Genomic DNA, 18,242 nt, shown 5'->3' on the forward strand with positions numbered 1-18,242 from the left:
GATCTGCCCTCTAGAGACATGACCCCGCAGAGGTAGGAGATGGGACAAATGGCCCCAGAGCAGCATTTCTGAAGACACTTTGGATAGTGTCTGCCTGCTATGTTAGACCATCTTGCACAAGGAGACTCCTAGGCAGAAAGGTCTTGAAAGCGGGTGGGTCTGTGGGCTCATTAAGCAGGGAGATGGCAGGGGTCATTGGAATACGTAAATGGCATGGGTAAGCAAGGTGCTTTCACAATCAGGACCCAAAGAGAAGGAGCTTAATTGGTGGGGTGGAAGGAACAGACTGCCCAAGGAACCAAGTGGAAGCCACGGGAGATATTCCTAGCCTATCAGGGAGCCCTCTGTCAAGCTGGAGGGAGGCTGGCATTGAATGGTCTTGCTTCTGACCCTGACATGCCAAGCGACCCACGACCCAGCTCTAACTTTTCTCAGGTCTCGATTCTTGATGGAACTCCTTTCTCAGTATTTCCTTTAGCTGGCCCTTCCTCTCCATGGCTCCATCACCTTCTTTCTGGCCGTTGGTTTCTCTCAGCTTGGCTTGGCCGTGGAATTGTTCTCATTGATTCCTCCCACTCCTAAGCTGTCTTCTGTGGTCAGCAAAATGCCTTTTTCTGGAAGCATCGGGGATTACATCAGGCTATGCTTAAAGCGACTCGTGGCCCCCACGCTTCTCAACTAAGCCTGGTGGGTGTGCAGCACAGACCTAGGAGGCTCCTGCTCAATTCTAGCTTGACTCGGGCCAGCTCAGCCATTAGCTCTAGGAACTCCAGGCTCCATGATGGTTTTGAAGTTTTTCCTGAGCACAACTGTGCGCCTGGGACAGCGTTCTCAGGAAGTACTATTGAATGGTGATTAAAAGCATAGACTCTAGCCTAGTGCAGTGGCACACACTTATAATCTCAGCCCTTGGGAAGTTGAGTTCAAGACCAGCCTGCCAGACCCAGTGTCAAAACACCAAAACAATACAAATAAATGAAAAGCATAGGTTCTGGAGTCAGAAAAACCTGAGGCTGCATGCTGGCGTTTCAGGACTGCCGCTCCCTAGCTATGTAATCTTGGGCAGGGTACTTAATCTCGCTGGGCCATTTCCGTTATGCTTAATGTGGGGAGCGGCAAGCCCGGCCTGTTCATTAACAGTTGCCAGGATTAAATGAGATGCTCCACACACTCTTCCGATGCCTGGTATACGGTAAGCACTCAATCACTGTTACCGCAAGCGTCTATGAGGAGACGGGTCATTGAAAAGCAATGGCAACACAGGTGACTAAGTTGTTTTGCATTTGCGTATCTCATCATTATGGTAAACATGAAATTAATCACTTAACAACTGTTTTTGCTTGTGTTTTTTTTTTTCCTTCTGTTTCCCATAGATGGGAGCGATGTGTGAACAGTAGATGCTCACTGGAAGGATGCATTCATCCATTCATTCATTCAATGGAGGGGATGAATATTTTACCCAACCTAATTATTTAAAGGAAAATGACAAACGGAACAGTCAGCTGTATGCAAGACTAATTTAAAGGTTAGTGTAGATATTGCTTTTGAAACACAGAGGAATAAACACTGGGTCCTTGAGAGCAATCCACATTGAGTCCTTCAGTAACTGGGTGACTGCACAAAGGTATCCTTCAACCCTACCTGTCACCCATGAGGTCCTGAGGTTCTCTGTCCTGTTGTACAGAGATAGGAAGCTCAGGGAAAGGAAAAGCTAGGCCAGGAGAAGGGGAAAGAGACAGCCTACCATGGAAGTATGGTTTTCAATAATAGAAAATACATGTGAGGAGACTTGAGACCCTTTTTTTCCCCCAAATATATTTTCCTTTGACTTGCAAGATTACTAGACCACACATCAGAGCTTGCCCAGTCTTCTATAATCAAGTAAGGGGGTTCTCCCTGGCTATACGTAAATACGGGTCTCACAGGCTCATCCTGGAGGTGAGAGATAGAGGCCCAGGTCCAGAGGAAGCATTGGTGAACCAGAATCAGTTTTCTGTGGAATTCCTTGATGATGAATAGGTGTTCAAATGTGCACCTAGTGGTGTTGGCTAGAGCATCACAGAAGATGCTGATCTGGACAGAGGGGTTGTGTCCACCTTCCAGCTGCACCCATGATCTGAAGGTCCAGGAGAGATACCCCAGAGGTAGGCTGGGCTTCCAGGGAAGGGGAGGAGTGGGGTCCCACTTATTCAGCAATACACCTGGGTTCAGAGCTGGTTTCTGCTACTTGCTTGTAGGCTATAGCTGTTGAGATAGTAAGTCATCACCAAAATACTAATAGGGTGTTTCTGGGTAGCAAGATGACAAATGACTGCCATTGCCCTTTTGCTGATTTGTTATTCATGGTTCCTCCACATCAATACAAAGGCTTTGCTGTTTTGTGCAAAAAATTTAAAAAGCAAATTTTAAAGTGGTCTGCAATAGCCAGACACGGGTGACTCATGCCTGTAATCCTAGTGACTTGGAAGACTGAGATGAGGAGGATCACAGTTTGGGCAAACCAGGGGCAAGGAAAATAAAAGTTCACGAGATCCCAGCTCAATGGAAGAAGCTGGATGTTGGGGGCATGTGCCTGTCAGCCCAGCTACAATACATGGTGGAAAACAGATGGATCGAGGTCAGACATGGTCAGAAAAGCAAGACCCTATCTCAGAATAGCCAATGTGAAGAAAAGCTGGAGACGTGGCTTAGTGATTAGAGCGCCTGCCTAGTAAGTACAGAGCCCTGAGCTCAAATTACAAAAACTCAAAAAAAAAAAAATCTGAAACAATAATGGAAGGTTCTTTGGGAATGGGGCAAAGAGGAAGCCGGGACCACCATTGACGAGTGCCTGTGAACTGGAGCCTCTGTCCCGCTTATTTGACTGTCGTCATAGCAACCATCACCAAAGCATCATCTCCTCACGAAGGTCCTAGAAAGTAGGACCTGTAGAGGTAGAAACTGAAGCTCAGAGATGAGAGGTCCCTTCTGCCTGTGCTTATTTCCAGAAAGTGCCTCCGCAGCAAGGGAGAGAGGGTTCATCTGGGAGTCTCGTCTGCACATGGAGGTGACGATGCGGAAAAGAAGAAAGGGGGCAGTTTGGTGCCTGTGTTGGAAGCTGGGTCCTCAGGGTGGTGATGGTGAGAGGTGGTGGAAGCTTTAACAGGTAGGACCCATTGGAAAGTCACCGGGACATGGGGGGCACTGCCTATGGATCCTGGGTAGTTTTCTCCAGAGGGATACTATAAAAAAAGCAGGTTGGGCCCCACTCGCTCTGGCTTCCAGTCTCACTGGGCTATCTCTTCTTACTTGTACTGAGTATGAATCTGGCTAATTGTCCAACAGCAAGAAACCCAAAGTCACAGAGCTACAAGTCTGTAAATATCATCCCTAAGCTAGTCCTGTGCTGAGTGACACCTGCGAGGATGTCCTTTTGCCTTGTATTCATTCCCAGGGAGGAAGAGTTGCTTTGTCCTAATAGGAGGAATCTTTCCTGGTGGCTCCATCACCACGACATGCATCTTCAGCAAGAGATTAAATCAATAGGTGCGCCCTATTTGGAACCCAGTATACCTTTTTCCTTTACAGAGAATGTAGCCTTAAGGAGTTAGTGATAGCAACAGAAAACAGACGAATGCAAAAAGCAAAGCTATGGAGAGAGGAAGCCACTGGCAAATTGGAGGGCTAACCAGAGTCAAAGGTTTTGATGTCACATGTTGTGCTGGGACTCAAACCAGACGGACTACCTGCCCTGTGGTCTACAACACAGCTTCAGCCTGGTGCTTGCCGGTACTCTCTCATTGACTGTCTTGCTTCTATGTCTAGACGGCACTGGAGATGCTCAGGAACTTTAGACCCAGAGAAGGTTCCCTCCAAGGAGCCACAGCACGGAAGACTGAGTTTAGGTAGGAATCTGCATGGTAGAGAGAGTTTTTGTCACAGGCCCTCAGCCATGCTTGGTGGGTACTTGCCTTTGGTGGTATTTCAAAACCTCCATTGGATTATAAACCCATTGAAACCAATCAATTTCCCAGACTCAACTACCTGGCAGTTCCCCTATTGCCGGATTTAATTGGATCAGTGCTATGAATCTGATATTGAGTTTACCTCATCGTTTTTTGAGAGGCATGAAAATAGTCCCTGCACTTTATCTTAAAACATCAGTACTTGACAGTTTATAGGAGCTTTATAGGAGTTTATGTGGCTCTGAGTTTCAACCTGAGGGCCCCAACTGTCATTTTACCAAGTCTGAACTTTTGATTAAGTGCACAGTAACAAATTCTTACATCTTCTTCCTACACAGTCCTAGATTCACTTTTTATGTTTATCTAGTGAGACATTATTTTAAGCATTGTTGAAATGTTTTCTTTTATCACCATATTTCTTAAGTTACAAGGAGTACTAAGAACTTCTAAGAATAAAGACTTTTACAACAGTAAGTAAAAACAATCTGCATCCCTGATTTGGTAAACAAACATGTTGAACATGTAATTACATGCTAGACCTTGTACTGGGAGCTCGGCATTCTTCCTTAAAGTATCCATCATTTGTTTATGTTTTATTTATAGCTAACCAGAAGCCGGCTGCTTGTGGTCCATGCCTGTAATCCTAGCTACGCAGGAAGGTAAGGTCCAGAGGACCACGGTTCAAAGTCAGTCTAGCCAGAAAGGTCCATGAGATTCCGTCTCCAAAATAACCAGTGAAAAGCAGGGCTGGAGATGGGGGTGAAGTGGTAGAGCATCAGTTAAGTAAGGACGTGGAGCAAGTATGGGTCCCTGAGTTCAAATCCCAATACTAGTAAAAAAAAAAAACAAACCCAAGAATCTAAGAGGGCAGGCACATTTCTAGGCTTTGGTATGCCATACTTCATACTTGACGTTGCTTAGTAAGAGAGTAGAAAATAAGTAAAGTAAGTATATGTATAATAAGTTTCACCATCGTACATGTGAGCAAATAAAAACAAAAGGGGTTGAGAGGAAAAGGCCACTTCTGTGAGTGGCTGGAATTACACTGGGACAAGAATTGCAGTGTGGGCATGAGTCCATTTTTCCTTCCTATAATGGAATATTGGAGGCTGTTAACTTACAAAGAAAGGAGGCTTGTTGGGACTCATGGTTTAGTCGAAAGGCATGGTCTTCAATCTGGTAATAATCTTCTGTGGCATAATCCTGAAGAGCCACGGGGTACTCTAGGGCACGTGTGTACGGTGTGATTTCTTTCCCGCTTCTTCATAAGGCTACAAGGATTCAGTCTTTACCTACGGGGCTCTGCTGTGATGATGTTCTGGTCTTAATCACCTCTCAAAGGCCCATCCTCTCAACACCATCGGTAGGTCCAATTCCCCAGCTCTTATACCTACCTCACTCACAAGGAGGACTAAGGTGGGGTGGGAGGGGGGAGGGGGGATGGGGGGACGTGGACCCTATCCAAGCCTTTGCTAGGCATGCTGGGTGAGGGTAGCAGGGCTAAGAGGTGGGCTGGAGTACACTTTGGGGTGCTCGGCCCCCATTTGGAGGTGTGCTAGCCCCTTTCCAGAATTTGTGTTCCCCGATGATTATTTTTCACCATCCCGTGGGCCGTTAATCCATTTACAAACAAGCACAAGGAGCATCTACTTTCCTGAGCTGTTTCACATACCCTCCCAACTCCCTGCCCGTGCCTGGTGGCCAGCAGCCTTCCTTCCCTGCTTCCCTGGTCACCTGCTCTTCCTGTTCTATATGAAGTTCTCACCCTGGAGTCAGCTTCCAGCATGCTTTTCTGTTGCAACAAGCGATTTATCACTGTGCCTATATAACACACTTTAAAAAATGATATAATGGTCTACTTCCTCCCGGAAACTCCTTCCTCCATCCGCATAGGTGGTCCGTCCCCCTCTGGCCTTGCTCTCCTTCAGCTCCTCCCCAACCCTTCTCTTTTGTTCCCCCGAGTTTCATCCAGCAGCCCTCTGAGCCCTCTTCTTGCGTACTAGGCTGGGTCCTTGGCTTTGGTGGCAGCCTCTCCCCTCCATCCCAGCCCAACAGCTTGGAGGGCAGAGAGCAGGACATAAAGGAGATGAGGGCTCGCTAAGGCCAACAGGAACGCAGGACTTCTCTACCCTTGGCCTTGATGGAGAAAGGGAAGGATTCTGCCCTCTGCTACCAGCAGACTAAGCCAGGCTGCTGCCTGATTGTGGCTCTGGCTTCCTCTGCTCTCCACAAGCTGGAGCCAGGCTTCTCCTGGCCCTGGCTCTCTGAACACTGCCCCAGCTTGCCATTTGGGTTTCACTTCGGTGGGGCCTTCCAGGCAAGGCCCATCCAAGGCACCTCCGTGCGTGTGAACCATGGAAGCCCAGAGTCCTACTTGCGCTCTGCCCTTGGAAATTACCCTGAACAAGCTTGGCTATTGCCTGTCACGAGACCTCATTCTAAGTGGGGACACCTGTACCCCGGAGAGAGCAGTGCACTGTAGCCCGCCAAGCTGACTCCCGGGGTGGGTGGGTTTTAGGGTTTCCCCGAAGGTGCAGGATCAAGCCTGAGAGAACAGAACAGGTCTGACTGAGGTCTGCCACCAGCTGGGCTCCGGGTGCGGGGTGGGGTGCGCTTGGCCTGGGCCATCTCAGTCCTAAGAAGCAGAGGGAGGGGAGAGGGTGGGGAGCAAATACCGACCTCCAGCCCCTGCGCCCCCCCCCACCCCCCGTTATGTTTTTTCCCCTCTCTTCTCCATGCCCTGCTCTGGGGAAACCCCAATGTCCAGGAAAGCTTGGGGACCCCGGTGGCAGCAGCAGCAGCAGCAGCAGCAGCAGCAGCAGCAGGGCTGGGCGTTGTGGGTCTACCTGTTCCCACCCCACCCCACCACACACCCCCACACCTCCCCGGGCGCGCAGGGTGGGGGGCACCGAGGGGGCGGGGCGCCGTAGGGGCCTCCCGCCAGGACGGGGCGGGACAATGGGGCCCCACCCCGACGAGGGAGGGAGGGAAGGAGGGAAGGAGGGAGACCGGCGGCGTGCGCTCAGCCCGCTCGCTGCTCGCTGCTGCTGCTGCTGCTGCGGCTGCTGCTGCGCGACCCGGGCCGGCGCGGGCGGGAGCGCGGAGGAGGAGGAGGAGGGAGGAGGAGGGAGGAGGCGGCGGCGCGTGTGTCGGGCGCGAGAGCGGGTGGGAGGGCGGCTGGCACCGGGCTTGTAAATAAACTGCGATGCTGTCTCGGGCTCGCCGGCCCGGGTGCCGCCGCCGCCGCCGCCGCCCCGGAGCCCCGGTGCCAGGCTCCCGCCGCCGCGCGCCCTAGCTCGTCCGCGCCGGCCTCGCGCGCCCTCGCGGGGCTCCCCGCAGTCTCCCCCCAACCCCCGGCCGGCCCCGCGCCCCTCGGGGTCCCGCGGCGGCTCCGCTCCGCTCGGGATGTGACCCTCTGACACCTCCTCCTCCTCCCCCCCCCTCCTCCCCCGGCCTCCCCCCCCCTCCCCAGCCCCCGGCCCCCCCCGGGGAGGCCCGCCTTTGCCTGCTTTTGGGGAGGGTGGGGTGGGGTGGGGTGGGGAGGGGCGCGCGGATCATGGCATTGGAGTTCCCGGGTTTGCAGCCGCCGCCGCCAGCGCCTCATCCACGCACCCCGAGCGCCGGTTCTTCCCCGGGCAGCCGCCGCGGAGCAGGCGAGGCAGATGGGGCTCAAGGCGCGCAGGGCGGCGGGGGCGGCCGGCGGCGGCGGCGGGGGCGGCGGCGGCGGGGGCGGCGGAGGCGGCGGCGGGGCCGCTAACCCAGCCGGAGGGGACTCGGCGGCCGCGGGCGACGAGGAGCGCAAAGTGGGGTTGGCGCCGCCGGGGGATGTGGAGCAAGTCACCTTGGCGCTCGGGGCCGGAGCTGACAAAGATGGGACCCTGCTGCTGGAGGGCGGCGGCCGCGAAGAGGGGCTGCGGAGGACCCCGCAGGGCATCGGACTCCTGGCCAAGACCCCCCTGAGCCGCCCGGTCAAGAGGAACAACGCCAAGTACCGGCGCATCCAAACTTTGATCTACGACGCCCTGGAGAGACCGCGGGGCTGGGCGCTGCTCTACCACGCGCTGGTGTGAGTACCCGGCGGCTCGGGGCGCCCCTGGGCGGCGGCGCAAGTTGGGGATCCGGGTCGAGGGGGGGGTGTGTGGAGGGGTGTGTGTGTGGTGGTGGGCTTCCGCGCGTGTGTCCGTGCGTGTGCAAGTCGTTCTCACGATCCTGGAAACCCCAGCTCATCTGGAGGTCGGACTGGCGTGGGTGTGCGCGCGCGGGCGCGGGCGCGCATTCAGATCACCTTCCTTCCTTCCTTCCTTCCTTCCTTCCGGGGTGTGGAGTGTGATTTTTTTTCCCCTAATGCATGTAGGGGTTGAGCAGGAGGGGACAGGACCGACCTACCCCCCCCCCCGCCACCCCTCGACCTCTCCCCCCCCCCCCCAGTCCTGCTCCTTTCTCTGGGGATCGCCTCTTGAGTTCAGATGACATACAGCCCCGGAGTTGGGGAGGGGAGTGGCGCACTTGCTCACCCCCCCTGTGTGTGTGTGTGTGTGTGTGTGTTACACGAAGTGTGTCACCCTGCTCCTTACCAGGGAGAGCCTGCAGTGTTGCTGGTGGGGTGGGGTGGGGGGGTTGGATGGGAGGGGAGGTGTTGGACTTGGCCAAAATGCATGCCTCTGGGAGCCTTTAGGGCAATTGACAGGCGATGGGTGGGGGAGTTTCTAAGCCTGGATTGAGGTTAGGGGTTTAATGAACACTGCCGGGAAGGGAGGTGGGGAGGGCAGGGGATTATTTTGTCTGGAACATCCCCATGGTGTAGGTTCTGTTCCACCCTCCACTGCCTTCCCATCGCCTCCTCTGACGGAACCGGGGCACCTTAGAGATTCGAGAGAGGTCTGCCTGCAGAACGTGTATCCCCCAAAAGACTTCCCCTAGTCTGCAGGTAAAAAAAGTGGCCAGATGGAGCGTGGAACTCCCCCCCCCCCCCCAGCACCCGATAGTTGAGATGAGAAAATCCTCCCGACTTTGGGAAAGGGAAGAAAGATGACAGTCCGGTTCCTTTCCCAGAACTGGAACCCCAGGGCTGGCGGGGCGCCTTCAGCTGCCAGCTGTCTGCGAGCCTTGGTTTAGCCGTCTCTGTGATGGCTGGTGCTTAGGAAGCTGAATGGCCGCCAGGGTTTGGGCAGGAAGTTGGTGGTGACCTTGAAGCCATTCTTCCCTAGGCCTCAGACAGTGGACTTTGCTTTCCCCTTGACCCCTTGCCTGGTAAGGTGGGAAGGGCCAAGGGACCTAGCACTTGGTTGTACTGTCTCCCAGCCTTCCTGCTTGGAGGTGCCTTTCCTGATTTGACCACCAGGTGGGGGCGTCCACACAAAACCTTACATCTTGCAACAGGTTTCTTCAGGGGCGACCAAAGCTTGGAGAGGGTGCCTCCCCAATCCCCTTCTCCCCCAAACCAAGGGACCAGCAGGAGGGGTTAGGAATGGAGCATCCTACCCTGAATGTGAACAGTGGGGCAGCCAAGGCTTTGGTTCTGTGTGTATGTGTCTATCCAAGTGTTGGGAGATGCCTGGCTAGACAGAGCTTAGCAATGGTTACTCTTTCATTTGCCCTATTTTGAAGGCAAAGCAGGACTTCAAATGCGTGCGATCTCCGTCTCGGCATTGTGTTTCGTTAAATGGAAGCAAAGTGAATGGCGGATTGCGAGGCAGTAAAAACTGGCACAACAGATGATCTGAGTGAACTCACATACAAAGACTGTCATGCCTTTTGCAGAGAGGTGTTGTCCAGCACTTACTTGCTGCCTTCCAAACCTGGGGTTCCATTGCAGCTGTGGGGTTCCTCCTCCTTCTCCTGCCTTGCCTAGCCAGCACCTGCAGTCCTGCCTGGCCTTGTCTGTAGAGGGGGCAGCCAGGGCTTGTGGTGGGCAGAGTCTCAGTGTCATCCTTCTGTTGAATCATTTCTTCATGTGGAAACAGGTTGAGAAAGGCAGAAACCTGTACCTTCGTTTCCAGGAGCGTTTAAGCCTGTGAGAAGGAAGGGCCGGCTACCCAGTCAGGCAAAAGCATATATGTGAATTTTACTTAACACACGCTCATAATCCTTTCTCATGAAAATTCCCATTTTTGTTTTATGGGCGAGTTAAATATTACTTTCAAAGGTCCCATAATTAATGCAACTGGAGCTCTCCTCCCCTGCTTTTTTTTTTTCCTGCACTGAGATTTGAATTCAGGGCCTTGCTCGTGATAGGCAGGTGCTCTAACACTTGAACCATACTCTTCACCTTTTTCACTTTAGTTATCCAAAAATGGGATTGCCTATTTTTTTTTACGTGGCCTGCGTCTATGATGCCCCTACTTCTGCCTCCTGGGTAGCTGAGACTTTAGGCATGTCCCACCATGTTTGGTCCTAGACCTCACATTTAATGCAGTGGTTCGGCTTTGTTGTTGAACCCCCATTCCAAGTCTGACTCTCCGCAGGAAGTGAGTACCATGCCAGGCATCACCGAGCACCCCTTTCCCCTTGGATAAAGACCCCTTGGTCATGCCTCTACCTTTCTAGCACATTCTTTGCAAGTGATGGGAAATGGGAGTTGGGGGGCGGGGGATCAACACAGGGTCTGGTTAGAGCACAGGGAACAACCATGTTAGGAAAATGTGGGCCGGAGGATGGGACTGTGGATTCTGATTAACAGGGAATGTACATGAAACCTCCTGGGCTGGGTTTGAACTGCTAATGCGCAGGCATGCTTCAGGAGGAAGCCCAGGTGTGAGACATAGCCCAGCCTTCGTGGGTGATTCAGGATTTTTCAAGACATTGTGTACCTGTGTTAGCTTGCTCTGGATTGTGGCTAATGGCTGGAGGGGGCCTGAAATCAGCTGACTATTGTCTCACAGTCTAGGGCATACTTTTTTTTTTTATATGAACCAGACCTCTAAGATGAGATATTTTTCTTCTTCTCTTCCCTAAAGATAGAACACAGGAAATGTGGAAATCAATGAAACCTCCACCCTGCCCCTGGCCTTAAAAGTCCATCCTTATACCTTCACCGCAGCCTAACTCTTGTGTAGTTACCTCCAGGAAACCTTTCCTCACGCCTCTAGGCTGGACTGGAATTTCAGGAGTTTACACATTGCTTTGCGGATCAATGTGCTTTCGAGAGTGGGGGATGTGTAGCTCAGTGTTAGCTTTGTCAATCCCCAGGAGGCTCCAGGGCCCATGGTAGGTACTAAGTAAAGCATTTGCCGCGTGGATGCATAAAACAACTCTCTCAGGATTGTGGTTAATCAAGACTTTGCTGTAAGAGCTCTACCACGATCCCAACACCGGCAAGCAGTCAGTAAGCCCCAGTCAGCATTGCAGGATTTTAATTAGGAGCAGAGTCCTTGGGAATCTTGGTTTGTGGGAGTCAGAAGAGGTGGGAGTGTTTGCTTCACCTCTGGGGAGGTGGATGGCAGCTCTGCATTTGCATCCTCTGGCTGCAAGGTGCTCTGCTGGGATGGAAAGTGTGCTGAACTCAGCAGTGCACACCTGGCCTTGGTCTTGAGTTGCTGTGACTTTGTAGAGCTACGTTGGGATGACCTGGAAATTGGGGATGATACCATATGGCCCTGCCCATGAACATTTCTGAGGCACAAAGAGCAGAGTGCAGAGGAATGCGATCAGCCCGTCTCTCAGGCCTCCTGTTAATTCTGAATCAGGGTACCTTGAAAGTCACCCCTGCCGCCCACCTGGTCCTGTGGCTGTCCTGAGGCCGTCCGGGAGCTCCCGCCTGCCCGGCCCGCTCATGGGGAGGTGTTGGACTCGTCTTGGCACCGTCTGGCTTGGCACTGTGCAGGCATCCGTTGCGCTGGCCACCCTTCTGCAGCCGGCTGGGTATGATGGCTCATTTGCCTCTTGACACACTGAGGGGAAATGATCTTGAAAAATACCCACTGATTGCTTCCTCAGGTAGGCTTGCTCCAGGGACATGTGGCAGGTGAGACTAGACCCAGAAGCTGCCTTGGAAGCTCAAGGGCCTGGCTGGGGCTTTTACAACTCATACCAGATGGATGTAAACACCTAGATTTGTGCTTGTAGCTCTTCAGTCAGTAATTTCGGTTGCTTCCAGTTTTTTTTTTAATTGAATAATTTACTTTTTATTGCCAGTACTGGATCTTGAACTTAGGGTATCATGCTCTTGCTTGGCCTTCATCTCAAGGCTGGCCACAGCTCCACTTCTGGCTTTTTGCTGGTTAGTTGGAGAGAAGTGTCTCGTGGGCTTTCTTGTCCTGGCTGGCTTCGAACCATAATCCTCAGATAGCTATCAGCCTCCCGAGTAGCTAGGATTACAGATCTGAGCCACCAGCACCTAGCTTGCCTTCCATCTTAATTCTCTTTAATCTGCCACCGTTTTGTACATCTCATGAGGTCCATGCACATCCCATGTTGTAATAATCTCATTTTACCTCTGCCTTCTTCATTTCCTCATTTGCCCGCCTACCTCCTAGCTCTTGACTTGGCTTTCCAGCTACCCAAACAGAATGAAGGATCCAGCTAAGGGGTTGGCACGAGCAGGCCCAGTGTGTCAGATCTCCTCTCAGGTGTGGAGGCTTGTCTTTCTGGTGATGCTGGTCTGGAAAAATGAAATTGATAGATTTGGATATTGAGCAAGCTTCTGCACTAACCAGTGGATACCTACTCAAACAAGTGTGTAGAGTTTGAGAGCCTGGAAGGAGAGAAACACTTGGGAGGGACTTCGTAGAAGAGGAAACTGAGGCTCAGAGGAGTTGAGCTGACACACCGACAGGGAAGGATTTAAGAGTCAGTCTTCAAACAAGGCCTGCCTCCCCTGCTCATCTGTTAACCCCTGCGTGCCTCAGTATTACCCAAGGCTCTTTCCTCTGCGTTGACAGTTGTTATTCCCTATTTTCCAGAAAGGCAATCCATCCCCATATAGTCTCTTAAGAGACAGAGGATGTCATTTGAGCCCACACTTTCTTCTTGGTTCTTAGAAGCCCGCTAGAGGCAAAGCACGGTGTAGGTGGTTCATTCAGCACTGCCTTGCCCTATTTTGTCTCCTCTCAGTGGCCCTACATATTAACTTTTCATACTGATCGTTCACCCTGACTGTCTATGGGAACTGGATGTGTGCCTGGGCTCGATGTCTACAGAGTCAGACATGTTCCATTCCACTTGACCCCATCCTCAGAGGAAGCACCCTACCCAGAACATAGGCTTTAAAAAGCGATTTCGAGAAAATAAGTGGAGAAAAAAAGTAACGTTCAGGAAAGTGGGGAAATAAGATAGGAAGGAAGCAGCAGACTGAATTATGTAATAGGTTGAATGAATGAATGAACAGGTTCCCCAGGGGCTCATTCTTCCTGGGAATCCTGATAGGTAGTGTTCAAGGGCCCACGATGATCCATAGCTTCATCCAATGATGGCTTCTGTGCACCCAGGGGTAAGGCAGTCTCTTAAACAGGAAAGTGTGGCAGATAGCTATGGGGTGTGTTTGCTACTAGAGCTAGAAGTGTGCTCTGAGGGGTGGTAAGTTGCACGCTGCTACACTTGGTCTGGTTCTTGAGTAAAGCCTGCCAACTCAAGGTCTACCCATGCATCTGTTTTCTATTTTGTCACTACTGGGGCTTGAACTCAGGGCTTTGTTACATGCTAGGAAGGCACTCTACTACTTGAACCACACCTTAACCCTTTAATCGTTCCTAAAGGAAGTCTTGAGGTCTAAAGTTGGGTTCTCAAAAGTACCTGGATACCCATCTGTTGTCTATCCTGTCCTGTGGTGTAAGAAACTGTGTCCTTGTTTAGATTGTAGTAGGTTCACCAAAGAAAGGCACAGATACCCAGGTCTGCTAGCACTGTGACTCTACGTGCATTCTCATACTTGGTGGTACTTTCAAAGCCTGAACCAGCTTACTAATTTATCATGAGAGAAACTTTAGCGTTTTCAAAGCAAGATTGAAATAGAGACTCTCATTGTTTTTACACATCTTTTGTTGAGAAGATAGCAGGATGCTGGCTGTGAACTGTACTGTAGCTTCTGCTCCGTGTCAAAGTTTTTGTTTGCAGGGAAGTAATTAAGAGTCAACTTCACAATTCTGGCATGCTAAAGGAAATGTTGAGATTTCTTTTTGAATTCCTGTCTGGTGCCATGACTTCAACACTTTATTTGGCTGTGAAGGAATTGCATGGAACAGTCTTTATGTTTGGGGTTTGTTATACACATCCTGAGATATGTGGATGGCCACTCGGCACTGAATGCAGGTCTCATAGATAGGAGACTTAAGAAAGGAGTCTAAGAAATCCAGGCTTGGATAAGTCCACTTCTGCCCTTTGGGTCTCATGGTGGAGAGGGTAAATACCTAATATGTGTGTGTGCTGAACCCACTTGGAACGGGTAAACTTTTCAACACTATGTGAATGAGTCAGGGAAGGATGGCCGCGACATAAAGCAATGGATATTGTGATGTGGGCAGCCTCGTAGCATCTTCTTCCTCCATTTTCTAATGTACAGTTGGCCATTCCTATGCTATATAGTTATAAACAAAGGACTAACTTTTTCTGGCCGAGGGAAAAGGGCTGGACTTGATGCAGGGATAGGAATTGGTAAGGAAGTAGGAATCGTTAACCTGGAGCTAGTGATCTATGGGTTGAGCTACTTAAAGAGACTGAAGACTTGGTTTTTGGTTATGTGTTTCTCTCACACAAGCATGCATTCTCTACAGTCCACAGGTTAATATAACACAGGGCTCACCAGATCCTCAGTCTTGCTGCCTAAATGGCTACTGAGCCAGCCTCACGGGATTTGCAGCCACAGTGACGGAAGCAGGTATGGAAATAGGTAAATACTGGCTTTGAAGCCTCCCTGAATCATGGTTTAGCCGAGTAGCCTTCAGGAGGCCCCTTACCTCCCAAGCCCATTTGCTCACCTGCACACAGAACTGACCTCCACATAGCAAGGGGAAGAGATGGGCTAATGAAGTCCAAAGCCTGGTTTGGGCCTCGGGTAGGTATCTGATGAGGCCATCACTTCCCATTCTTTTTCTGATTTTGATAGTAATGATTTCATTGAGGTCAAACAGTGTTAATTTATACCATGACTTCTTGCCCTAAGCTTTTGCCGTGTGTGTGTGTGTGTGTGTGTGTGTGTGTGTGTGTGTGTGTGAAGTTCTGATGGAATATTTGATAGAAGGTTGAGATTCTTACGTACCATTGTGGGGAAAGGAGGAAATTTGTATTGAGAAGGAAGAAGAGGTATCTAAAGAAGATTCTACTGCCTGGCTTGGTTTGCTAAAGAAAATGATGAGGCTGAGGGTAGCATTTGTCCAGGCCACAAGCTCTAGATGGCCCGGGACTGGGTTGACACAATCATGCTGACTTTTAAACACACTCACCGTACAGCCTGTTTACTCACAAAGAAGGAAGGGGAAGATGTATCTAGATTGTTTTAGCCGCACTTGAGTGAATAACGGGCACAGTTCTTTCGTGAATGAATTCTATTATCATCCCCCTACAAAATGAATTCTATAGCATGGTCTTGTTTCTCTTTTCGCTTTGGCTGTCAGGACTGTGAGACAGACACATGGTGACTCAACTAGTCCAACCACCCTCTATAGTTCATGTATAGGTTCTTTTTCCCTCTAGGGTTTGCTTCTCGTGTGTTCTTGCATTGCACTCTCTTATTCAAATGACTGTTAAAACTTATTTTCCTTTCCCATTTCCCATTGTCTTTGATACCTTTTCCCAGTGCTGCCTCTGCTAACACTCCACGGAGCAGGCTGCGGAGAGCGCAGAGCCTGGCGCTTCATAAAAGCTCAGTGAACGTAGAAAGTGAGTTTGCTGACTAGCCACACAGACTATTTTTTTTAAATTTTATTCATTTGTGTTATGAAGGTGATGTACAGAGGGATTGCAGTTCCATAAGTCAGTTAATAGTACATTTCTTTGGGAACGGTGTCTCTTCTTCTTTCTTCCTGTATTTTCCCTCCCCACTCCTCCCCGCCGCCCTCCCCCCCCCCCCAAATCGTACAGTTCATTTCCAACACGGTATCTAGTGAGTACCCCTGCTGAATTGGTTCACCCCTTGTGCCTCCGTTTCTGTGTTTCCCTTTCCCCTCCCCAAATCAGATAAGCAAGACCAAATGTACAGAAATCAGAAACAACAACAAAAGGGAATACACCAAAGCGGGGGGGGGGGGGGGGAGGGCGGGGAGGGGAGAACCACAAACAGTACAGTATTAAAAAAATACCCTCTTATTTCCATTTCCTCGAGTTCATTTTGGTAAACATCATTTTATATGCTCGTATGCATGCCATGCATAGCCTTTGGGGTCCTCTCCTAGGGTTAGCCTCCTTTGTTCTCACCGTGTAATGTATCATGTCCAAGTATAATTGTTTGTCCTTTACTATCCATTGTATTGAATTGTAGATTTCTAGGCATATTCTAGTTACTAGAAGTGAGGGAAACCACACAATCTATGTTTCTTTCTGTCTGGCTTACTTTTCTTAGCATAGTTTTTTCCCAAGCCTTTCCATTTCCTTACAAATGGTGCAATGCCATTCTTTCTGATGGAAGCATAGTATTCCATTGTGTGTGTGTGTGTGTGTGTGTGTGTGTGTGTGTGTGTGTGTATAATGTTTTCTTGATCCATTCATCCACTAAGGGGCACCTAGGTTGGTTCCATATCTTAGCTATGGTAAAGAATGATTCAGTGAACGTGGATGTGTTGTAGCTGTAGTGTGGCCTTTTGGAATCCTACCAAATTAACTCCAGTTATTTTGTAGATGTGGACCAATGTTTTTCTTTCTAAACGATGATTTCAGTGAGTGAATATTTGGTAAAGGTTGTTAGGGTCTTTTTTTTTGTCTCTCTGAATACTACAATTGTGAGTTAACCAGACATATATGCATGATGACTGTGTGTGTATGTGTGTGTGTGTGTGTGTGTGTACATTCATATGTGTATGCACACACTTGAGTGTAGGAAAAGGGGAAGGGGGGAAGATCTTCAATTTTCAGGTGTTAGCAATAATAGTAATGGTTTTCATTTCTAGTTTTTATTGACCTGTTCTGTTTAGTGCTCAACTATTTTCAGTGTAGTGATGGTTCTGTGTTCATCAATTCTGAGCTCTTCTTCAACTACTCATGGGCTACTGGTTTTCATTTTGCCAATTGATGTATGATTGAAATACAATTTACATGTCATAAAAGTCCACCATTTTAAAGTTAATAATTCAGTGGTTTTTCAGTATAGTTCCAAGGTCATACAATACCAGAGGATTTTTACAGTTGATAGCTTTAGTCAGAACCAAAGTGATGGTATTAAAAAGTCATTATGATCCCCCATTTTTCTTATCAGCACAAGAGGAGTTATGAAATTGAATGGGCAAGGGACATTGTTAAGAGAGTTAAAAAAGAATGCACTTGTTTTGCTATCTAGGTGCTGCAATACCATTAGTGGCAAGATCCAGTGAAAACATTCTCTAAACTGGATGTTTACTGTCTGTATATTGAAGTTGTCTTCAATATGCTAGTGATTAGATACTTTTTGGTCTCTGTTTCTATTGTTCCTGCAACTCTTGGCTGTATTTCTCTGTATTCTCACAGATAGCATCTTACTGGTTTAGCCAATCATCAGACATTATAAAGAATCTGATTTGGTTCATAGGAAGATCCAGTCTACCTAATAAATGACTATATAGCTTTTAGATTATTGCCTTTGTTGATATGTTCAGGATTAGGTCACACCAGCCTTGGTTTAGTGTTGCAAATTCATAGGCTGTGGATTATGGCAATGTGTTACACAGGGAAGGGATGACATTGAGAAAATTGCATTGTACTTATAAACTGACATTGAATTGAAACTACTATGGACAGCTCCATATGGATAATTTAAAACTTTTATTTTTCCTGATGTTTTTAAGATTTTTCTTTGTTCATTTATAAATGTTTATCCTGATACAAAAAAAAGAATGCACTTGTTTTGAAAAGAGTATTTGCAAAACATATCTGAAATTGACATACTATTCTACATGCAAACAACTCTTAAAATTCATCATCATCAATTGTCATTCAACGAAGATTTCTTCCTGTAGGTAAATGGATGAATGGCTATACAACCATACTGAACTGTTGTTACACAGTGGAAGATACAGGGACACAGGGTCCAGAGTTCCAGGAGGGAGTAAGATGGGCGATAAAGGAATCCATCCAAATTACAAGTGAATGAAAGGAGGAGGGATGGGAGAGGACAGATTGCCAGAGCAGAGTCTGCCTGAAGGCAAGCGGAAGGGCAGGTACACACTGTCCCCCGGTGGA

At 49.4% G+C, this 18,242-nt stretch overlaps 1 protein-coding gene across 1 annotated transcript in view; it reads left to right on the forward strand.

Annotated features, from left to right (window-relative positions):
• The first annotated feature begins 7,606 nt into the window (after positions 1-7,606).
• Positions 7,607-18,242, forward strand: part of Kcnq3 (potassium voltage-gated channel subfamily Q member 3) — a 229,357-nt gene continuing 218,721 nt past the window's right edge. The window contains exon 1 of the mRNA XM_048358634.1: positions 7,607-8,010. Coding sequence (XP_048214591.1) covers positions 7,607-8,010 — 404 coding nt within the window. The remainder of the gene's footprint in view (positions 8,011-18,242) is intronic.

Source organism: Perognathus longimembris, chromosome 12 (assembly GCF_023159225.1).
Source record: "Perognathus longimembris pacificus isolate PPM17 chromosome 12, ASM2315922v1, whole genome shotgun sequence".
Classification (NCBI taxonomy): domain Eukaryota; kingdom Metazoa; phylum Chordata; class Mammalia; order Rodentia; family Heteromyidae; genus Perognathus; species Perognathus longimembris.